Source organism: Terrapene carolina, unplaced genomic scaffold (assembly GCF_002925995.2).
Source record: "Terrapene carolina triunguis isolate 2854851 unplaced genomic scaffold, T_m_triunguis-2.0 Scaffold16, whole genome shotgun sequence".
NCBI classification, from domain to species: domain Eukaryota; kingdom Metazoa; phylum Chordata; order Testudines; family Emydidae; genus Terrapene; species Terrapene triunguis.
The window spans coordinates 982,882-1,006,117 of NW_020664367.1; the positions used below are offsets into that span (position 1 = coordinate 982,882).

At 41.7% G+C, this 23,236-nt stretch overlaps 1 protein-coding gene across 5 annotated transcripts in view; it reads left to right on the top strand.

Annotated features, from left to right (window-relative positions):
- Nucleotides 1-23,236, top strand: part of RCBTB2 (RCC1 and BTB domain containing protein 2) — a 70,235-nt gene that overhangs the window by 26,262 nt on the left and 20,737 nt on the right. For 4 of the 5 annotated variants that reach the window (XR_003369770.2, XM_026651605.2, XM_026650850.2 and 1 more), the window contains 4 exons: nucleotides 9,782-9,889; nucleotides 11,952-12,094; nucleotides 13,756-13,946; nucleotides 22,137-22,263. Coding sequence is in view for 4 of the 5 variants with exons in the window: in XM_026651605.2 (XP_026507390.1) it covers nucleotides 9,782-9,889; nucleotides 11,952-12,094; nucleotides 13,756-13,946; nucleotides 22,137-22,263 (569 nt within the window). In the remaining variant the exon portion in view is untranslated. Of the gene's footprint in view, nucleotides 1-5,686; nucleotides 5,712-9,781; nucleotides 9,890-11,951; nucleotides 12,095-13,755; nucleotides 13,947-22,136; nucleotides 22,264-23,236 lie in introns of those variants that run through there. The other variant, XM_024218838.2, reaches the window with a different exon arrangement.

The following is a 23,236-nucleotide window of genomic DNA, read 5'->3' on the forward strand; positions in this document are numbered from 1 at the left end:
CTTCTGTTTTCCCTGCCAGCTCAGGACTCCAGCACCCAGTCTTGCTGAGTCAGACACTCTTGTCTGACTCCAACACAGACCAAGGGTCTGAATCACTTGTCCCAAAACTGCAAGTTTACCCAAAAACAGCTCACAGGAGTGTGCTTGTCTTTAGCACTCAGATGCCCAACTCCCAATGGGGTCTAAACCCAGATAAATCCGTTTTACCCTGCATAAAGCTTATGCAGGGCAAACTCATAAATTGTTCGCCCTCTATAACACAGATAGAGAGATATGCACAGTTGTTTGCTCCCCCAGGTATTAATACATACTCTGAGTAAATTACTAAATAAAAAGTGATTTTATTAAATACAAACAGTAGGATTTAAGTGGTTCCAAGTAGTAACAGACAGAACAAAGTAAGTCACAAGCAAAATAAAATAAAATGCGCAAATCTATGCCTAATCAAACTAAATACAGATAAGTTCCTCACCAGTTCCAGAATGCTCCCTTTCACAGGCTAATCTCCCTTTAGCCTGGGTCCAGCAATCTCTCACAACCCCTGTAGTTACTGTCTTTTGTTTCAGTTCCCGTCAAGCATCCTGGGGGGGTGGAGAGGCTCCTTCTTTAGCCAGCTGAAGACAAAATGGAGGGGTCTCCCCCAGGTTTAAATAGACTCTCTCTTGTGGGAGGAGACCCCCCCCTCCTCCCTCCTATGCAAAGTCCAGCTCCAAGATGGAGTTTTGGAGTCACCTGGGCAAGTCACATGCCCCTGCACGACTCAGTCTTTACAGGCCGACGCCATTGTCCACATGGTATCTTGCATGTCTCCAGGAAGACTTTTTATGTGGATTGGAGCATTTCAAGATGCACTGTTCCCCAAGTGTTTCCCGATCAGGTACTTAACCTGGCAAATTCCTTCCTAAAGAAGCTGACCAAATGCCTCACCAAGCTTACTTAGAAATCAAGCAAGCATACAGCCCATATTCTTAACCTCAAGTAGAAAATGGTATATATGTACAAAGGATTAATAGATATAGTAGACCATGTCACAGGCAGCACAAAACATATTTCAGTTATATCATACATACATTTGTAAACACCCACCCATAAAGCCTTATGGGGTACGCTGTCACATTACCATCTTCCACTCCCTGTGGCTATGCCATGGATCTGCACCCAGGAGGGTGCAGCATGACTTGTAGGCAAAGGATTGGGGTGTAAATGGTTCAGTGTTAGCCTGTCTGCTGATGGCCTATAATGTTATGTGATTCCCTCCCTCCCTCTCTCAGTCACACAGATAATTCTGTGAGGTTGATGTTCAGCTGACATTTCTAGCACTGTATGTGGGACTCAGTGAGCAACCTGGGCAATTCCAAATAAAGTGACTCTGCTGGCCATATATGGCACACCGCTTTTCCCCATCGGTTTCCCTCCCCACTGGGTTTGGGTCTCAGTTTAGGCCCAGTCCCTGGACTCTGATCCCATTCCATGCCTGTTAGGTTTTCTATCAAACTGAGGATTATCCACATAATGGTCTGCCATTTTCACAGCTATAGTGATATCTCTAGGATTTTTGTTTGATTTCAGTTCAGGGTGGCGGAGTTTATAGAACTTTTATATCCATTAATTCGTAGGACTCATCGACCATTTTGACCCTCAACCAGTTCCCCATTTCCTTACAGAACTCCTAATTAGAGTTGAAACCTCAGCATAGGTCACATCCCTTTCTTTTCTGAATTTCCTGAAACCTTCTCCTATGCATACGAAGAGTCAGTTTAAACTTTGTCACAAAAGCTTGTTTACAATTATTTTAATCTTTGTAATCCTCCCTTCCCATAAAGGTGAAAATGTCCAAGACCTTTGTCCCAGACAGTACTAGAGTCAGCTACTGTACCATGTCCTCCTTCCCCACCTTATTCAGTTCACACCCCATTTCGAAAGCAATAAGAAATATATCCATGTCATCCCCCTCCCTAAAGTGAGGAAGGATGAAAGGATGTGGACAAATTGGAGAGTCCAGCAGAGGGCAATGAAAATTATCTGGGGGTTGGGGCACATGACTTACGAGGAGAAGCTCAGGGAACTGGGCTTGTATAGTTTGCAGAAGAGAAGAGTGAGGGGGGATTTGATAGCAGCCTTCAACTACCTGAAGGGGGGTTCCAAAGAGGATGGAGCTCAGCTGTTCTCAGTGGTCGCAGATGATGGAACAAAGAGCAATGGTCTCAAGTTGCAGTGTGGGAGGGCTAGGTTAGATATTAGGAAACACTATTTCACTAGGAGGGTGGTGAAGCACTGGAATGGGTTACCTAGGGAGGTGGTGGAATCTCCATCCTTAGAGGTTTTTAAGGCTCGGCTTGACAAAGCCCTGGCTGGGGTGATTTAGTTGGTGTGGGTCCTGCTTTGAGCAGGGGGTTGGACTAGATGACTCCTGAGGTCTCTTCCAATCCTAATCTTCTATGATTCTATGATTCTGAGTAATTTGGAGTCTATGCCACCCACTAGGAGAGGTACAGGAGGTATGGCTTTACCTACTGGATTAAGGATTTGAAGGCACAGTTTCTCCATCTCGAGCTGATATTGATGTTCCTTGTCTTTCTGTTTCTCCTCATACTAGCACTACTTCTGCTTTTCTTCTCTCTCATATTGATGTTGGCGCTTCTCATACTGGCACTGGTTCTCTTTCTCTTCTTTTACTTATGCTGCTGCTCCCAGTCTGAAAGCTGTTGGATTTCCAGATACACTCTGTCCCTCTTCAGCTGCAGCCTCTCCTGCTCTAGTTGTTGAGCTATCTACAACTCCTGTTGCAGGGGTGTACTTTGCCTTCATAGTACATAGCTGCTGCCACTCTCAGTCTCTTCCCTGTTTCTCTCTAGGGGTAGATTCCCAGATTTTTCTCACCTGCTGGAAGTTCCCTGCAGACCTAACCCATTATTCTGCTTCTGGTCATTAGAATTCAGCAAATTAACTAGCTGTGTTCTAGTCTGATCCTCAGTGTTGAGTTGCCTTCCCCTGAATAGCCCAGACAGCTGATTTTTCTTCAGCTGTTTATAATTCATCTTGTCATCTCTCTTTTTGCTGTTCCTTTCCCAAAAAGACTATTGAGTCTTTTCTCTATGCTTTCCCCACTTCAGGTACTTGCTTCACTGATGTTGGCACTTATGCAGTTCACACTCTTACAGATCCCTGCACATTCTGCCACCATATATGCCACAGTCCAGGGCAACTGCACCTGTGTTCTCCCTCTGTGGTCCAGCAAGGGCACCCATTCTGTGCTTCCAGCTGCCCAGCCATTGCCTCTTGGACAAAGACACAAGTCTCTTGCCTTCTGACTGGGGTATTTCCAGGCTGAATAGTTCCCTGTGATATCCCCAGCAAAAGGCAGGCTGCCTAAGCAGGCTTCTTTTGCCTTCTCTTCAGAGATGGTTAACAGTGTGATTACCTGAGGGGTTAATCTATCACACAGCGCTTTCTAAGCAAGCACATTTTATACCTAAAAGTAAAAGCAATATAATGAAAACATATTAAAAACAATAAAGGAAGCTACTTGCATGGTAATAAGCTTATCAGAGATCACCCCAACTCCAAGAAGGGCTCTGGCAGGTGAACAGTCCTTCCAACCCATCCAGGAGTTTTCCTGTGGCTTTCAGTTCATAACACCTTCTGCTCAGAACAAGAACACTGTCTTATGGGGCCTCAGTAGGCCAAAGTGCTTCCAATTCTTCCCTAAGGATTGGGGCCGTCTGTGGACCGGCGGTCCTATCCATTTGCTTTATCAGAAAGAAGGCCATGAGTCAGTTAACCAGTAGGCGTTGTATTCAAAAATCCTTTCTTTGTCTATTGGTCCCTGAAGAATCCAGTTTTAACTGGTGTGACCGGAGTCCCAGGGGAGCCAGCTGAGGTTACTCAGGGTGAACTGCAAAGAATGGGGCAGACAATCCCCAAAGCTGGTGGATATTCCAATACTTAGATTTACCAAGCCAGCACAAAACAGCTTCTATAATACCTCATTGGTTACCCAGAAGCCAGCAACACAGTTTCCATAAAGCAACCCAGCCTTAGGTCTCCACCCAGACACCCAAGTCAAATATGATGAGGATTACTGAAAATCTTATTCATAATATAAAAAAGTTCTACCAATTCCAAAGGATTGGACACATTACCTCACTGGTTAATGAATATTCCAGATCTTACCCAAATACACGCTTACAGACAATTCTTAATAACTAAACTAAAATTTATTAAAAAAGAAAAGAGAGAGTATTGGTTAAAAGATCAGTATACATACAGACATAAGTACAATTCTTGAGATTCAGATTCATAGCGGAGATGGTGAGCTTTGTAGTTGCAAAGAGTTCTTTCAGAATTAGTTCATAGGTTATAGTCCAATGTTTATATTCAGGGTGATTCCAGGTTAGGACTGGAGATCTCAATCTTGGGTTTAAGTTTCCCCTGCATGAAGCATCAAGCAGATCTGAGATAAAAAGGATCAGGACCCAAGGGTCTTTTTATACATTTTTCTAGCAGCCCCTTGACCATACAGTCCAGGGTGAACAATAGGCTTTTGATGTAACCTTCTGTTTCCCAAACCTCACCGGTAATTAACTGCATGGATTAACATAAAATAATTCATCCATTAAGCAGTTTATCACAAACTTTAAAGAGACATATAGACAATGACATTATTTCACCCAAGATTCATTTAAATATTAATATTCCCTTTTGATATCTGAATCAACAGCTCTAGTGACAGACAGGAACTGTCTGTTTACATGGCTATCATTTAACAAGATATGAGTACACACATACAATTAGTATCACCTCTAATTTCTAACAATATAGGTTTGCATTTCAAAATTCTAGCCTGTCTACCATGGAACGGCCCTAATTACCATTCGCATACTCTTCTAACGTGACATTAAAGGTTGACTTTGGGTTATTGAGCCTGCAAGCTGCTTAACCCTTTCTGGCCATGTGTCACACTTTGTATAAGATTCGCTGCCGTTATATAACAATGGTAGCAACAATGGTTTGCATGGTCATACTTTAATCAGATAACCTCACAACTGGTTTGTGCAAACATCTCCAGCAGGGAAGGGGAGTGCTTCTCTGGAGATGTTACAACTTGAGTGACATTGACTAATCACTCCCCACTGTTCTCAGTTCCTAGAGGAGCTAGATTCACCCTTCCCATGGATATATGTACTATACCTGGCTCACAATAACACACAAACAGTTGCATTTTAATACAATAGACCACAAAGGTATTAAACTTCACTCCCAGTGCTCTAGAGGGGGGGCTCCGGGAATGCCACAGGTGCCCTGGTATGGGGGGGCAGCCCGGGTGTGCCACCGGTGCTCAGGTGGGGGGGTGGTGTGTGGCCTTCTACCCCTGCCTGCCTTCTGGAAACTGACTCTTCCACTCTTTTAACTACTAGGAAACCATCACTAAGGACAAGTGGATCCTAGAAATAGTGTAAGAGGATTACGCAATATGTTTTGGTTCCATCCCTCCACCCAACCCTCCTCGTCTCTCTCAATTCAAGGACCCCCCTTATGAGAGCCTACTAAAATCAGAGGTTCACAGGCCACTGAGGAGCTACCAAAGGAAGTCAGAGGCAAGGGATTTTACTCCAGCTACTTTCTGATCCTGAAGAGAGATGGGGGACTTGCAGCCCATCCTGGATTTGAGACAACTCAACTCGTTCATCAGGAAGTTCAGGTTCCACATGGTGATGCTTGTACCCATGTCTCCTTTCCTTTCCACCTAAGATTAATTTGGAGCGCTCAGTTGGAAAGATGCATACTTCCATATATTGATCAGACCTTCATATTAATAATATATTCATTTCTTGGGCAGGGAAGATTGTTACCAGTGCAAGGTCCTCCCATTCGCCCCTTCTGCTGCCCTCCGGGTATTTACAAAATGCCTTTCTTTCATGGCAGTGCTTTTGAGATGACTGGCTCATAAAGGCTTCATTGTAGGAATCCCTGCATGGACTGTACATATGTACTTTTTGAGAATCTATGACTGGGAATAACTTGGAAGAAATCACACCTTCCTACTCAGAAAATCCCCTAAGTTGGGATGATTTTGGATGGCCAGTCAGGAAGAGCCCTTTCCTAGAAGAAGGACTCCTGAACATTCAGTTTGCTATTATGAAACTGTGAAAGAATCCCAAACAAACAATAATATTGTTTCTTATAGCCTCAGACATACATGACTCTTTATGCTCATTTCAGAATGAAACCTCTTTAGCATTGGCTGGCAAAAATTACCTGCCAAATTCAAAGAACATTTATATAAAGCTAATTGTCCCAAAAGAGGTGTTCCCATCTCTTACCTGGTAGTCACAGTGTGCTAAATAGCTGTGGCATTTGTTCCTCCATCCTCATCAATAACTGTTACGTCAAGTGTGTCCAACCTGGGATGGGGAGTGCACTTCAGTGGCCTAACAACTCATTGTTGTTGGAACCACTTTGAATAATGACTCCATATCTATGTATTGGAGATGAGGGCAATCCATCTAGGTCTCAAATTCTTTCTGCTTCACTTAAAGCAAAGTAGTCAAGTAGTCACTGACAAAATGATGGCTGTGTTTTATATGAACAAACAAGGAGGAACTCATTCCACACAGTAGTGCAAGGAAGTTAAAGTACTCTAGGACTGATGCATCCATGACAGCATTTACCCGATAGTACTTCACCTAGTGGAAAAGGACATTAGCTTGGTCAGTCAGCTGACAGAGAGGGGGAAAGCTACAGGAATGGTCTCTAAACCCATCAGTGGCAGAAACAGATGTTGGCAATGAGACACACAATACCAAATACCTGAGGTTCTGCTCGAGAGCAGGAGTAGGCAGCCTGTCCATTTCAAATACATTCCTATCCGGCTGGGGAATGGGCCTCCTCTACACTTTGTCCCTATTTCCCATTTTCTCTAATCCAAAGAGAAGTACAAAAGATAAATACTACAGTTTCATGGTAATTCTTATTGCTCCAACATGGGCCAGGCAGCAGTGGCTTCCAGACCCTTACATCTCCAGGTGAGGATATGGTTCTCTCCCTGTGACTTTACCACAGGTCTATTCTCAGGAGGTGAGCCAGAGCTTGCACTCAGACCCACAGTCTCTATTCTTTAACAGCATGGTCGAGAAATGCTTGTTCATCAGGCATGCAACGCATGCTACTAAACTCCAGAAAGCAATCTATTCATAAGTGCTATGACCTCCAGTGGATAAGAATTGTCTTTTGGGCATCAGATAAAAACATATCTTCATCATCAGCATTAATTCAGTCCATACTTGAATACTTGCTACACCAGAAGCTGTTCAATCTATCGGTATCCTTGCTGAAAGTCACTTAGTTGCCATTTCAGCCTTCCAGTGAACAGCAGACCGAATTTATCCATGACTCAGTTAAGAGATTTATGAAGGGTACAGTGAACATCTATCCACCAGACAAGAAACTCCCCCACCATCATGGGATTTTAATCTAGTCCTTACTCAACTTTATGAGACCATCCTTTGAACCAATGAATGAGTGTTCACTGTTTCACCTGTCAGTCAAGACAGTATTTGTTATAGCGACAATAGCTACCAGAAGTATAAGCAAACTGCAAACCTCAATGGTGTCTCCACCATTCACAGTGTTCCACAAGGACAAAGTGATCCTCCACACACATCCTAAATTTCTTCCCAGCGTAATAACTGATTTAAATCTTAAGTGAATAATTATAGATTCATAGACTCTAGGACTGGAAGGGACCTCGAGAGGTCATCGAGTCCAGTCCCCTGCCCTCATGGCAGGACCAAATACTGTCTAGACCATCCCTGATAGACATTTATCTAACCTACTCTTAAATATCTCCAGAGATGGAGATTCCACAACCTCCCTAGGCAGTTTATTCCAATGTTTAACCACCCTGACAGTTAGGAACTTTTTCCTAATGTCCAATCTAAACCTCCCTTGCTGCAGTTTAAGCCCATTGCTTCTTGTTCTATCCTTAGAGGCTAAGATGAACAAGTTTTCTCTCACCTCCTTATGACACCCTTTTAGATACCTGAAAACTGCTATCATGTCCCCTCTCAGTCTTCTCTTTTCCAAACTAAACAAACCCAATTCTTTCAGCCTTCCTTCATAGTATTCACTTCCTTCATTAGTCTATCAGTATCCTTTCCAGACCTTGTGCATTTAAGTGAGTCAGAACTCTATATCCTAGATGCTAAAAGGTCAGAGGCATTCTCTTTAGGTAGTCCCTAGATCTCTTTATATTTTACAGAGAGAATAGTAAGGGCTAGCCTATTTCATCTCAATGCTTCCCTAATGGGTTAGACTGTGTATTAAGGAGAGCCACAAAGCCTCTGTCCCTCTTCCTGTAAAGTTTAGTACACATTCCACTAGGGCTAAGGCAGGTTCTTTAGCATGACTTAGACATATTTCTATTATTGAAATCTGCAGAGCTGAAACAGGGAGTTCTATACACACATTTACTAAACATTGCTTTCTCTTGATTTAGCATCCAGATCTGATGCACAGATTGTTAGGGCAGTACTCAAGACACTGTTTAATTAGGACTATGTGTCCCAGCTATGTCCTCAGTAGATGGTATTGCTTATCAAACTATCCCAAGAGTCGGAAGGTGTACAGATTACTTGAAGAAGAAATGAAGGCTGCTCATCTGTGAGTGGAGTTCTTTGAGAATTGTACAGTGCATAGAACTGGACTTTACACATTCCCGCTCCATGCTCACCTTTGCGTCTTCCTCGAAGTCCTAATTATATTCTTGAATCTGAGGAGGCAGTGCAGGAACTGAGCTGTCTGGAAAACCGCACCCTCTTGTCCTCAGAAAGTTCAGGAACAAAAATGAGAGGAGGGGAAGGAGGGGGTGCAAGAGTAGTGCAACAGGCACTGCTATGAAGCATTCTACCCATGATCGTGAATGCGTAGAGTCCATCTTTGAGAACTCTAGTTAAAGGTGAGCAACTGTCATTTTCCCCTATGAAGTTTTTGTTTAGATCTCAGTAAAAAAAACTGAAAAAATCTTATACATTCATTTATGCAGGATTTACTCTTATTTGTAATTCACATGTTTGGTCTTTTCCAGTTTGCCTGAAAATATCTAAAATGCTTTTTTCTTTGTCCATAATTCTTGTCATTGAAAATAAGTTATGTTTATTAATGTGCTAAAACTCGTCAAACCTGCAGTTCGCTGTATAAAACATGAATGGAACACTTTTCACTAAAGAGGTAGCAGAGTAGGGAAATATGGTTCCCCAAATGCTTTTTTGAGGTATTCAAAATAATATCCTTAATAGTTTACTCAAACTATATCACGTGTGTTTAAGACCTGCTTCTTCCAGTTCAAGATATTTTTGTTTGTTTTCCTTTGGGATCAATTTTTAATCGAGAGATGAGCTCTGTGACAAAGGAAGCTAGAAGCAGAGCTTGCTTTGCATACCAGGGAACAGAACAGTTATTGGTAGTCCAATTCTATGTAATAAAAATTCTAAGTATTGGATGATATATTCCTTGAAGACTTGCACTGGGCAAACAGAATACATAGGGGTAGAATTTTAGTGCACTTTATAGTTGATATTGTCAACAGGAGCTGTGGGTGCGACCTGCCATATAATGTGCAAAAATATTAAAATTAAAAATAAGAAGAAGAGAGTTTCTTTGGAGGTGTCATTGCAGAGAATTGCACATTACAACACTATAAAATAGATTTCTTTTTTCAAGAGAAGTGTATTTCAAGAAAATACATAGCAAACTAATTAAAATCTCAATCTTCCTTTTTTAGGTCTATGTCTGGGGTTACAATGGTAATGGCCAGCTTGGATTGGGCAGCAGTGGTAATCAGCCAACACCCTGTAGAATAGCTGCTTTGCAAGGCATTCGTGTGCAGCGGGTATGTTTATTATGTCACGTCAAGCCTTTTATGAACAGAAGAAATAGCATGTGGCAAATGCAGATTCTAAAGGGAATATTCTGCACTCAATGAAGGCAAGGCGTTAGTGGTTTGGTTAAAGACCTAAACATAATAATGAAAATATACATCTGAAAAATGAACTTTCCCCTCCACTAGACAGAAGGGTGAAAATGTAGCCCAATTGGAGTTTTGCTTTTGACTTCAGTGGAGCCAGGATTTCATCTGAGGAATTTTAGGGATCTTTATAATATATATTTAGTTCCTCTTGAAAGGTAATTGGCACTCTCATCTTTCATTGACATCTACTTCTGTTTGTCAAAGCCAAAGTTTGTTGACCACCAGGCCACACTCCAAGGCTCCCTTGTTCTCCTTGGCTGTTCCTAGGAAGAATAAAATGAATTTACAAGAGATGGTGCTGGAGAAATCTGTCAGTGGAGGGTTATGGGGGATTTAGGAAAGCAGTCTTTTGAAGATTGGTTCCTAATTGTAACATTGGATGGATGTTTTTTAGCAATTGAAATAAATAAATAAAAATACATAGCTTTCTATCCAATTCCCATTCACAGGTAAGGTCCCTCACAAGAGATAGCTTAGCTGGGAGGGGATGCTAATGGAGAAAGAGGTCCCTAGCATAATTAAGAAAAATATTATTTCCTACTTTCCATTATCTTTTTCTCCTTTTAAGAAAGTGTTGCTGTAATAACAAGTACTGATTTAGGTCCCAAGTATTTACAGTTAGATATAGGCCTTGATTCAACAAAGGACTTAAGCATACTTAAGTATATGTTTAACTGTAAGCACATAACTAGTCCCATAGAAGTCAGTGGGACTACTCACATGCTTAAACACTTAAGTCTTAAGCTCTTAGCTGGATAGAAGCCGTAGCATTTAATACTATAGTTAAATGGGACTATTTACAGTAGTTAGCACTACGCTTGGTAGCAAGCGCTTACAGCATCAAGCCCATAGTTTCAAACTTTAATTTATGCCATGATACGAGTTTTACTGCAAAATTTGTAAAGTTCTCCTAGTTCTCTCTCACGTCACCTGCTTCTGAGGTCCCCTTGTTATGTTTCAATGTGCCTCTGTTATTTCTTCTTTTGTACATTTTTCATTAACTCTTACTGTGCTCTTAAAAGGTTATTGGCTTGTGAATTTTTTAAAAATATAAGCAGGTTTTCTCACATGCATTTCTTTGCTCAAAATCTCTCACCCTCTTTCTGTTCCCGATTATAGTGTGATCTGTGTTTATTATTTTTGTAAGTTGTATTACCTGTGTGTAGAGCCCTACCAAATTCACGGCCATGAAAAACGCGTCACAGACTGTAAAATCTGGTCTTTTTTGTGCTTTTACACTATACTATACAGATTTCACAGGGAGACCAGCGTTTCTCAGATTGGGGGTCCTGACCCAAAAGAGAGTGGCAGGGGGGTTGCAAAGTAATTTTCGGGAGGTTTCAGTATTGCCACCCTTACTTCTGTGCTGCCTTCAGAGCTGGGCAGCCGGAGAGTGGCAGCTGCTGATTGAGGAACCAGCTCTGCAGGCAGCAGTGCAGAAGTAGGGGTGACAATGCCATACCATGCCATCCTTACTTCTGTGCTGCTGCTGGTGGTGGCTCTGCCTTCAGAGCTGGGCTTCCAGCCAGCAGCTGCCGCTCTCCAGCTGCCCAGCTCTGAAGGCAACGCCACCGCCAGCAGCAGTGCACGAGTAGCAGTACCGCAACCTCCCCTACAATAACCTTGTGACACCCCACCACACACACACACACACACACACACACATACAACACTCCTTTTTGGGTCAGGACCCCTACAATTACAACACTTGTGAAATTTCAACTTTAAATAGCTGAAATCTTGAAATTTACAATTTTTAAAATCCTATGACCGTGAAATTGACCAAAATGGACCGTGAATTTGGTAGGGCCGTACCTATGTGTTTATCCTCTTGGATATAGAATCAACAATATGAAAATATATTTATTTGTCTGAATTAATTTGCTGGTAAGTAAGATGAGATTTTTTTTGTTATTCATTGTAGGTTGCCTGTGGCTATGCACATACATTAGTGCTAACAGATGAAGGTCAGCTGTATGCATGGGGAGCCAATTCGTATGGTCAGTTAGGCACTGGCAATAAAAGTAATCAGTCTTACCCTGCACCAGTTACTGTTGATAAGGACAGGTAATATTTACACTATAATAATCAGGCATAAATAAAAATAATCTCGGAAGTGCTGCGCAAAATCACAGTGACTTTTTTTGGTAGAAATCACTTGTAATTGCTAGCTATGGTTATTTCACAGACCTAAACCTGAAGAGATTCTAATGTTGGATGACATTTACATCTGTAAGTTAAAATTTGACCTCGCTGGAAACATATGCATTGCCATGATAAATAGATGTGAAAGGGAGACTACAAATTCTGGGGCTGGCTGTTTCCTGTCTCTCTCTCTCCTTCAGCTGCATCCTACTTCTCAGAGTATTTTATGAGTTTTAATTGTATGCTGTCATTGGTGCTGTGCTGCCACTTCAGTATACTGAGTCAATCAAAACAAGGCTTCTTATCTTTTTATAATTTATTTGCTATGTTAATAATAGTTTACCATTAAGATTGATCAGACAAAAAATGTGGAAAATGTCAGAAGAGTGGATATTTACAATTTGCCTGTAGCTCTTGCATTAAATACTGCTTATATGTTTTTATAGTCCTAGATTAGCAAGGGGAAGGCTGGAGGGAATTAAATTATATTTCTGCCTGAAAATTTAGCTGTTACAAATTTCTCAGTCTTAGTTCCTGATAATCAGTAATAGAATAATTTCTATGGATAATGCAATACTTTGTGTTTCTATCAGTAGAAATGTGAATGTGTTCCTTACTAGAGTATATTAGGGTCTTGTTGAATAAACCATTTTGGTTTTTCTGCTGTGAAAGACTTTAAAAAAGTGTAATGCTACTCTTACAGTTGTTTCTGTCTCCACCAGCTAGAAGGAAGAGGTAATTGCTATCTGATATTGTGTGGTGTTATTTCCTCTTAATTTGCTGCTTTTTTTCAAACATCAGTGTTTATTTTTTGCTTAAAACATTTTTGCTGCAGTCCAAATATGTTTAGTGCCTTTTAATAAAAATGTTATATATTGCCTTCATCGGTTGTTGGCCAAATCCTGTGTTCCTTATGACCATGGGAGTGTTACCTCACACTAAAGGGCTGCAAGATTTTGTCTTAAATATATATATACACAACTTCACCACTAATCAGACAAGTTATACTTCAGACTGCAAAACAGTGGATTGTGTAACAATTAATGTGATAGGAGTTTTGAAAACCTAAAAATCAATCTCTAGGGTTAGTGAAGCATCTTAACATAGCTAAAGTGTGGGAGGTAATGTTCTTTAATTAGTGCTTTCCTTGGATCTAGGCCCTTCATTTGGAAAATGTTCTAAAAAATGGCCTACAGAATAATTTAGTTACTACATGTGCATGCATATTAGTTAGAAGTAATGCTAAGAATAGGTGTAATATTGTAATGGTTGCACTTTGATGTGGTTTTAATTAAATAGTAAAATATTCTATGATAAATCTGATTTGCTGTTTTCAGGGTGAAAATTGAGAGGAGTAACTAGATGCCGTATATGTACAAATAATGAACAACCTTATTTTCAGTTGTCTTGCATGCTATGGAAACATTTTGTCATTTATGGTGAGGGGAGGATGGATGGGGAGGGGGAATATATTCCCATAAAACTTGAAATGCATGCAAGCCTACAGAAGTAGATATGTGGTAGTAAGCTTTCTCACTGCACTTTGTCCTTATGCCAGTGTTTTTGTTTGCTTGTGAATTTAGAGTTATAGAAATTGCAGCCTGCCATTCTGCTCACACTTCTGCTGCTAAAACCCAGGGTGGTCATGTGTATATGTGGGGTCAGTGCCGTGGCCAGTCTGTGATTCTTCCACACCTTACACACTTTGCCTGCACAGATGATGTGTTTGCTTGTTTTGCTACTCCTGCTGTGACATGGCGTCTCCTATCAGTAGGTGAGCTTACCATATTTTTTGTTGTTGTTGTTGCATCCTAATCTTTTTTAAAAAATTTGGTGCATAAGAAACGATAAATGCATTTGAAAAATAGACTTTAGTTATATTTTCCAGTTTAAAATTTTAAAATTAACCTACAGCCTGTAGAGCTTGTAGTTGGCTCTGCCCTGGTTTCTCAGTGTCTCTCTCTCCCAGGTCTGTCTACTTGGAGTGCATGTAGCAGTCTCTGCCCTGGCTGATCAGGGTTTCTCTCCCAGGCCTCTCTGCGTAGAAAGATTTCACAGTCTTCACCTGGTTCTCCTTGTGGGTTCTTTACTGTCAGCTTGTGGCCCCGTGGGAATGTCTGTGTGCACTGACACCTCAGCAAGATTTGCGTATGTGATCACAGTTATTTCATTCACTGTCTCTAGTGCCAGCTCTGGTGCATGCACCTCCTATGCATTTGTGCTGTCAGACACCTTCTTCTCCTGCCCATTCTTTTGGCTCCTGCATTTCTTCCTGCAGTGTGTCCACCTCATCAAAGGGCAAAATCTTTTTATATGGCCTGTAACAGGTCGAGCACTCACTGCTGCAGCACCTCCTGCTGGTCAGTCTGGGAATTAGCTCATTCCAGCCTCAGAGCGCCTCCTGCTGGCCGGTGTCTCTCCTGCTGTCATTATTTGTCTTTCATTATCAATCTCCACCACTATATTTGGGCCCCACATCCGTCCCGGCCCGCGGTTCCCCTTCTCCTGGGTACTGCCCGCAGCAGTACTCCCACACTCGGGGTCCTCCCCTCCCCAGGGAACCTCAATCCCCTAATTCCACCTTGCCTCCGTGACCCACTGCCAGTCTTCATCTAGCCCTTTCCCTCAGGGGCAAACTGCAGTCTGAAGTGGTCACTCATCATTGGCCAGGGGGTTGGACCTGTTGCCTCTTCCTCCCCTGGCTTCCTCCCCGCAGCCCTAGTACCAGGTTGTGACAGGAGACACTCACGTCTCGTGAGTTCTTCCTGTCATCTGGTTGTGGTACTGCTATCTTTTTTCTCCTGCTGCCCTCTTTGGTTGTCGACCTTGCCTAGTAGGTCTTCAGTGACTCAGCCCTCTGGCAGCCTTCTGCCCTTCAGTGCAGCCTTTCTAGGCAGGCCTGGAGGACCCACCTCCACTGCTCCATCCTGGGGCAGGGTGCAGTAAGCCCGTAGGGCCTACAGCACCGGGCCACAAAGTGCCTGGTACACCCCATCACTTCCATCCTGCATTATCAAGGAAATATTTTGTCAGGAAAGCTTTCAGCCCATTATCCCTACAGTGAGTCAGCCTTGAAGGTTTTCATATGGGCTTCCATAATAGGAGATAAACAAGTTCTTTGCTCTGAACCATTTGTGTCCAGTTCGTTCTGGAATATTAGCATATTTGACCATCAACAGCTAATTTATTTACCAACAGTTGCAGTTCATTTATCCTCCATGTAACTGTTTCTTAATTTTTAGCCTCAGTAAGGATTTCTGATGGACTAGTGTTACACAGGGGTTTCCCAAACCCAAAACTCTTGGTAACTTTACTCTCTGTGAGGTGGTATCAGGATAAACCCAGGGAGACGTAGTGCCTCTGTCTGCTACATGGCTGACACAAACAAATCAAAACCAAGTGCTTTCACTTAAAGCCAGCTCTTTATTAGTCTCTAGCATTCTCACTAGAAGACCTTTCCTCAGAGTCTCTGCTTTATTTAGTCTCAAGCACATACAAACACAATAAGTTATAGAGCAGCCCCAAACAATAGTTACCTATGGTCTGGAGGGGTCTCGAGTGGTCAAATGACAAGTTTCCAGTGGCCAGCTACCCACCTGTTGCCAGGGATTCCAAGAGATGTCCAGAAAGTCAAATCCAAATTCCTTAGACCCCTTTTATGTTAGTAACTGCTACAGTTACCTCAACAACATGTCAATCAAAGAAAAAACATTAAGCAAGTACTTTTTAAGCAGTTAGTTATACAGATGTGTTTTTGCAGAGTCTGCAGTCTCATGGGCCCCAACACACACACACCAGAAGTCAAATATAGATAGACTTCCTGTTTTTCAGAGACACATACCCCAGCATATCAGAGAGGACACAGTCAGGCCCATTCCTCATGATCGCCCCTCCCTCTTGGCTTTGCCTTAGTGATGCTAAGGCTGGTAAAAAGGCCTTACAGGTGCTACTCTTTGCAATAAGCAATATAATTGATAGTCCATCCCAAAAGTTGACTGTGCCTTGAGCACCTGATTGGATGCTAAAAATGCCCCTCATTGTATCTTGAACATCCTCTAGGGTCATGTACTTCAGTATGGCAGTTCAGAACCTCCCTTTGGTTGAAGACTAGGTTCTCTTTCTTGGTGTTCTACTTTTAAACCTACAATCTCAGTATTTCCCTTCATTTGGAAGTGAGTCTGTTGATCAACCGTAGCATTTTGACTATCCTAGACTATCTGTTGGATTTAAAGACACAAGGTCTCTCAATGGGCTCAGTCAGAGTACATTTTGCCTCTATCACAGCCTTCCACTCACTCATCAAGAGTGTCTCAGTTTTTGCTTACCCTACTATGACCAGATTCCTTGAAGGCTTACACAACTTATTTCTTCCTGTATGGAACCCAGCCCTCCAGTGGGACCTTAATTTGTTTCTCAATGTTCTGAGGAAATCCCCCTCCAAACCAATGGCTACCTGCTCTCTCCTTCACCTCTTCCTCAAGACTTCATTCCTTATAGCCATTGTTCGGCTAGGCGAATGGGAAAACTAGGTGGTCTCATGGCAAACCCACCACCTTCTATAGAGATAAGGTTTCACTACATCCCCATCCTCGCTTCCTCCCTATGGTCTCTTTGGAATACCATATTAATCAGGAGATCCATCTACTAGTGTTCTATCCAAAGCCTCATGCCTCCAGAGGGGAAACCAGCCTACAGAGACTAGTTGTCAGGAGGGTTCTCGCCTTATCTTTTGCAGAAAGGATGAAGGGACAGCCCATTTCCACACAAAGACTGTCGAAGTGGGTCTCGGGGTTACATCCTAATACGCTGTGAGATTGCTGGAATACATCCCCCTCATTGAGTGACAGCACACTCCACATCTATAGCCCTCTTAAAAGATGTTCCCGTAGCTGAAATCTGCAGGACTGCAATTTGGTCCTCCGTCCATATGCTTGCCAAGAACTACGCTTTCTTACCTGCTTCCAGAGTTGACATGATGTGGTCCTCCGAACGGTCTTGGATCTGCCTCCTCAGCACCCACCTTCATGTTAAGTTTCTGTTTGGGAGTCTCCTATGGTGTAGCACCCATAGGGGCATATACTTGAAGAAAAGGGAGAGGTTACTTACCTATAGAGTAACTTCTGTTTTTCAAGATGTTTTGTCCTTATGGGTGCTCCACCTCCCGCCCTCTTTCCTCTCTGCTGTGGAGCCTCTGGTTTCGCAATTGAGAAGGAACTGAGTGATGGCAGGTCTGCACCTCCCTATGTGCCCTTGTATGGGAGCATGAGGAACTGCTCTGCCCAGGCATGGGCCCATGGACACTGATTTACAGTCTCCATTCGAGAGTACATGGGAGCATGGTGCAGCACCCATAGGGACAAAACATCTTGAGGAAATCAAGTTACTGTACAGGTAAATAATCTCACTATCAACCTAGCTATTACCTGTCGAGGGGGTTGATTAACTACAGCGGTGGAAAAACCCTTTCTGTCACTGTAGCAAGTGTCTACACTACAGCAATACAGTGGCACAGCTGCAGTGCCATAGCTGTGCTGCTGTAGCATCTGTAGTGTAGACAAGAACTTAGTTGTATAGAGTCTACAGGATGCCCAGGAGTCAATGATTTAAGTACACTTAATGGTTTCATAATACCTCCACAGTGGGTTTGACCACAGAGAGAGTGTTCTGAAAGGTCTTAATTTATTTGCTGGGAATATCAGTGCACTTGATTGCTCTTAAGCATGCAAGAAGGTAGGAACCATAAAATGAATCCTTTGCCCTGTGATTTTTGTGTTTGTAAATTATGAACAAATATTAAACTCTGACTGCATCATACTTAAGTGTTCATCCTCTCAGCACTGGGATGTGGCTCTAGAGAGAATAGATATGTTACAGAAAGATGCATCTAATTCCTGCTAGCAGAGCTGATCAAGCACAGACCTTGGTGTATAACCTTTGTCTTACAGCCTGTACCATAAGGGGGCAACCTTAGGTGTTCATTAGAGCTTTTAGGTTGCCTAAACAATGAATTTAGAGAGGCCAGATGTGTGAGGTAACATCTTTTGTTAGACCAACCTCCGTTGGTGAGAGAGACAAGCTTTCAAACCACTCAGGGGTCTTCTTCAGGTCTGGTAAAGGTACTCTGAGCATCACAGCTAAATGCAAGGTGAAACAGATTGTTTAGCATAAGTAGTTAGCGCACATTTGACATAGATCAGGGAAAGCACTTATTGACAGTGAAAATACCTTATTTTTTTAATTGAGAACATTGCACATTTTAGTATATTTGTATGCATTACTTCCTTTTTTAAAAAGTGTAACTGTGTAGTCTTTTAGTCTGCAGATCTATAGAAGATACTTGTCTTTACACAATCACAATTCAGAGGAAAACAAACTCTCCCTAATGTTCTAGCTTTAAATTTTTATGCTCATGCCCTCTACCTTGAAGTAGCAAGGCTAAGTTTAGATGTAAAATTAGTTTATACTTGAAAACTACATTATGCTGTAATATATGTGTGTATATAAAAATCACTAGCTGGCCTTTATAAAATCAGATCTATTGCAGTTCTGTATATAATTCCCATGGCTAAGAGCAGATTCTTACTTTGCTAATAGGACTTTTTTCTTACCATACCTCGTGTGTCCACATTACTATTAAATACAGATGCAGCAGTTCTTTTGAGAGAGGCCATATTTTAAGATATATGTAAAATAGGTTTTTGTGTCTATATATAAAATCTCTGACTTTCAGGCATGTGTATCATAGTCTTCATTCTGGAAATTACCAGAATATCCTGCTTGGCTCCTTAATTTACTCATATCAGGAAATACAGCGCACATGAGACAACCATCCCTCAGCCCTGCCTTACACCTAAATAGCTATTTTCTATACTCTTGTTCTCCTGTTGCTGAGTATCTCTGACAAAAGTCCTGCAGTCACACCGACTTTCTTCACTATAGATTCACTCTTTTTCCTCTTTTAGTTCTGCCACTTTCTTAGCCAAACAGCTTTCTTGCTCCTCTTATTGCGTCTTGCACCTACAATCCCAAATACTTTTTCACCACATTTGACTACTTCCTTAAACCTCCACCCTCCTGTTTCCTGCTCACTTTCAATAAAAAATCTTGGGGATATCTTCAAAGAAAAAAAATCAGTAAGATACAGAGGGATTTCTCCACTCCACTTTTTCCACTATATCCATAGTGCACTCACCTCTGTCACTGTTGCCCTGCTCCTCCAACCCCTCTTTCTGCCCAGGTGACCCCATCTCCTCTCCTCTTGTAACTTTCCCAGCTCTGCTCTCACTCCCTCTTTAGGTGTTCTCCTCAACCTGTCTTTCTCATCCAGTTCCTTTTTCTCCCAGTACAAACATACTTTGGTCTTCCCTATTTTAAAAAAACAAAAACAACCACCCTGGACTCTTCCCCCACTAATACTCAGTGTCTCTTCTCCTGTTCATCTTCACACTAATTGAACATGCTTTCTGCAACCACTGTCTGGAGTTTTTAAATGTCCATCTTGACCATCTATAGTCTGCCTTCCATCCTCTACACTCCACTGAAACTGCTCTCACTAAAGTCTCTCATGACCTCTTTCTGGTCAAATCTCATGGATTGTATTCTGTCTTTGGGTTTGTCTACAATTCTGGCTAAATCGGCACTGTTGCGATTGATGCAGCGGTGTCGATTTAGCGGGTCTCGTGAAGACAAGCTAAGTCAATGGCAGCGCGCTCTCCTGTCAACGTCTGTACTCCACCTCCCCAAGAGGCAGAAGGTAAGTCGGTGGGAGAGCATCTTCCATTGACATAGTGCTGTGTAGACACCGCTGTACATCAACCTAAGTTACATCGACTTCAGTTACGTAACTTACATAACTGAAGTAGTGTGACTTAGGTCTACTTACAGCATTAGTGTAGACCAGCCCTTTATTTTCCTTGACCTCTCTGTGGCTTTTGACACCATCGACTGCTCCCTACGTCTTGAAATTTTGTCCTCTGTTGGCTTTTGTGGTTCAGTCCTCTCATAGTTCTCCTTTTACCTCTCTGATTACTCTTTCAGAGTCTCATTTGATGGGTCATTCTCCTACCCCCCCCCACACACACACATGCTCTATCTGTGGGTGACCCTCAAAACTCTGTCCTTGGCCTCTTCCTCTTCTTCCCATCTCTATCTGCTCTTAACTGCAAGCATGGTTTTAACTACCATCTTTGTGTGATGACATGCAGATCTTCAGTTCTACTGATGAATTATCTCCCTTTCATCTTTTTGGATGTTCAGTCATTTTCTTAAATGAAATGTGTCCAAAACTGAGTTATTAATCTTTTTCCAATCTCTCTTCTATCTACACTTTTGCCATCGTTGTAGACAACACCACAGTCCTTTTCACTCGGGCATGTACCTTGAGGGTCAACTTTGACTTCGCCCTATCACCTAGACCCACATATTCAGATCATTTCTAAAGCTTGCTGCTTTTTCTTTCATGACATTTCATGGCTTTTCCTCTGCTCACACAACTAAACTTTTGTCCGAGCCCTCATCATTTCACATCTTGACTATTGCAGCCTCCTCTTTTCTGGCATTGAATACTGCAAACTTGCTCCCTTCAACTCTTTTTCAAAATGCTGCTGCTAAAATAATTTTCTTGGCTCATTTCTGTGACCACGTCATCCCCCTCTTTGTGTCCTTCCACTGGCTCCCTCTTCACCTGTGCATCAAATACAAGATTCTTGTCTTTATCTTTAAAACGCTTCATAACTTAGCCCTACCTTTGCTTCCTCTGGCTGACCAATTCTATAGAGGTCAGCAGGTAATATTTTAATGACACACATTTATATTTGCAAGTAACTCTGTTGTTTCTGGCTTCCACAACAAAATGCTGCAGGCATTATTTTGATCTATAACAACATGTCAGTTGAACATCAGCCCTTCCAAGGGGATGTACTTGTTACGTCAGACAACAGTGAAGGTGTGTTTTGTCCTATTCATTAAGTTGATGAGGCTGCAAGATATCAGACTTTAAATCTGTGACATTTATGTAGAGAAAAGCTGTTACTATCCCTGGGAAGAGGAGGAAATATTTTTATGACGGGTTTGTTTGTTTGTTTGTTTGTTTTAAAAGAAAATGGCTATTTGAAGCTGCTGAAGGGGTTGAAGTATTAGAACTAGTCCATGAGAGATGGATTTGTGGACAGACAGCAGATGAGGATGTCAAGGCTATATGATAGACTTGTCACAGAGGTATCACAGAGGACTGTAGTATGTATATATGTACATACCTGCATAGACATACAGAATTTAATACATGCAATGCTTTAAATAGCACCACTGAAGCAAGCTCATTTTTCCAATATCTGTATAGAATTGTTAGTGTTTATCTGTAAGGCTGTTATATTGAGGACACTTCACCTGCACTTATGGATGTATTCACTTGTTTTGCTATTCTTGATGTGAAATGGCATCTCTCATAGTGGAAGTATTTAAAACAGAAATTTTTTCTTTTTTAGCAGATTCCAATATGATTTTATGTTTCTGGTACATATGCCAGAATAAATAATTTGAAAAATAAACACTTTCTGATAAAATAAGTAACAAGTTTAAAATTTAAACAAGTAAAAGTAACTGATAATATGTACTACCGATTGTAACATTAAACTTCTGAGACTGTTGAGATTTTTCTGGATGGTAGGAAATATTCCTGTACTAGGGTGAAACTTATCTGAGAGATACTAGGTGGACCTCTTTTTTAATTGAGATACGTATTTGTTTGGAGTGGATAGTCATGTAGGAATTGTAGTGACATAGCCTTTACTCCCTGTTCTAGAGGTCCAAACTCTAACATTATTGTTGTGTTACTGGTCTTGAGTGGAAGGTTGTGTTTATGAACAGCATTGCTTTCATTGATATGCTGACTTAAAGCCAGGAATCATGAGATATGGAACATTGTTATTTATTCATCAATAACTCTTAAATACCTTTGTTATCTTAGAACTTGATGACCACCTAACAGTAGCCCAATCACTGAAGAAGGAATTTGACAACCCTGACACTGCAGACTTGAAGTTTCTAGTGGATGGAAAATATATTCATGTTCATAAAGTTCTTCTCAAAATTAGGTAAGGAATAACATCAACACTTTACTCATGCTGAGTAATACTGTTTAATGCTGTTGATATTTGGTTTCTTTCCTGTGTGATTATGAGCAGGCCTTATGCTGAAAACCACCTGCTTTTCTAAGTATTAGCCTAATTTCCTCCTCCCCTTCCTTTGGATCCAAAAATTTCATAGCACACTGCCTAATCCTGTTGCCTATACTCTTTACTTGCTCTCCTCCAGTCTGGCTTCCACCCTCTTTACTGCGTCTAAACTATCCTGATCAAGCTTCTTAAGATCTTTTCCTTGCTAGGAAAAAGGAGCACTTATCTGTCTTTTTTCTCTGCTGCCTTCTCCTTAGTTGATCACTTTCTCCTCCTTTCCTTTCTTGACTTCTACACCTGGGGCCCTCTGCTTCTCTCTTCCTTCATCTCTTCTTTATCACCTTCATTGGTAGCTCTGCATCCTCCCCTCTCACCCAGGAGTTCATGTTTTTCAGGTTTCTGTCCTTGGTCCCTTCTATCCTCTATTTCCAGCTGGCAACATCATCACCTCCAATTGTTTCAAGTGCTGCTTCTCTGGATGCTTCCCAAATGTACATATCTACTTCCAACCTATCCTCTTTCTGTCCAATCTCACATCCTGTATGTCTTAGTTATTTCTTTGACTAACTTGGTGGGCCTGAATTTCAGACTGATCTCCCTTTGTGTGTTCACAACTATTTGCAGGCTAATATCACTTTTCAATCTAACTGATTGATATGCAGATGTTATTAAGTTGTGTAAATTCCATTAAATGAGTCTGCATGTTATTGTTAGAACAGATTTTCATATGATGTTATTTGTGGAAGCAAAAAGCATAGCAAATTTTGAGAATATCTCCAAAACTGGTCACACAGTAGGTTAGTGGCAAAACTGGAAGTAGAACCCAGGTCTCCTGACTCACACCCTAGTGTCCGGTTCATTTGACCATACTGCTTCTCCTCCCATCTCCACT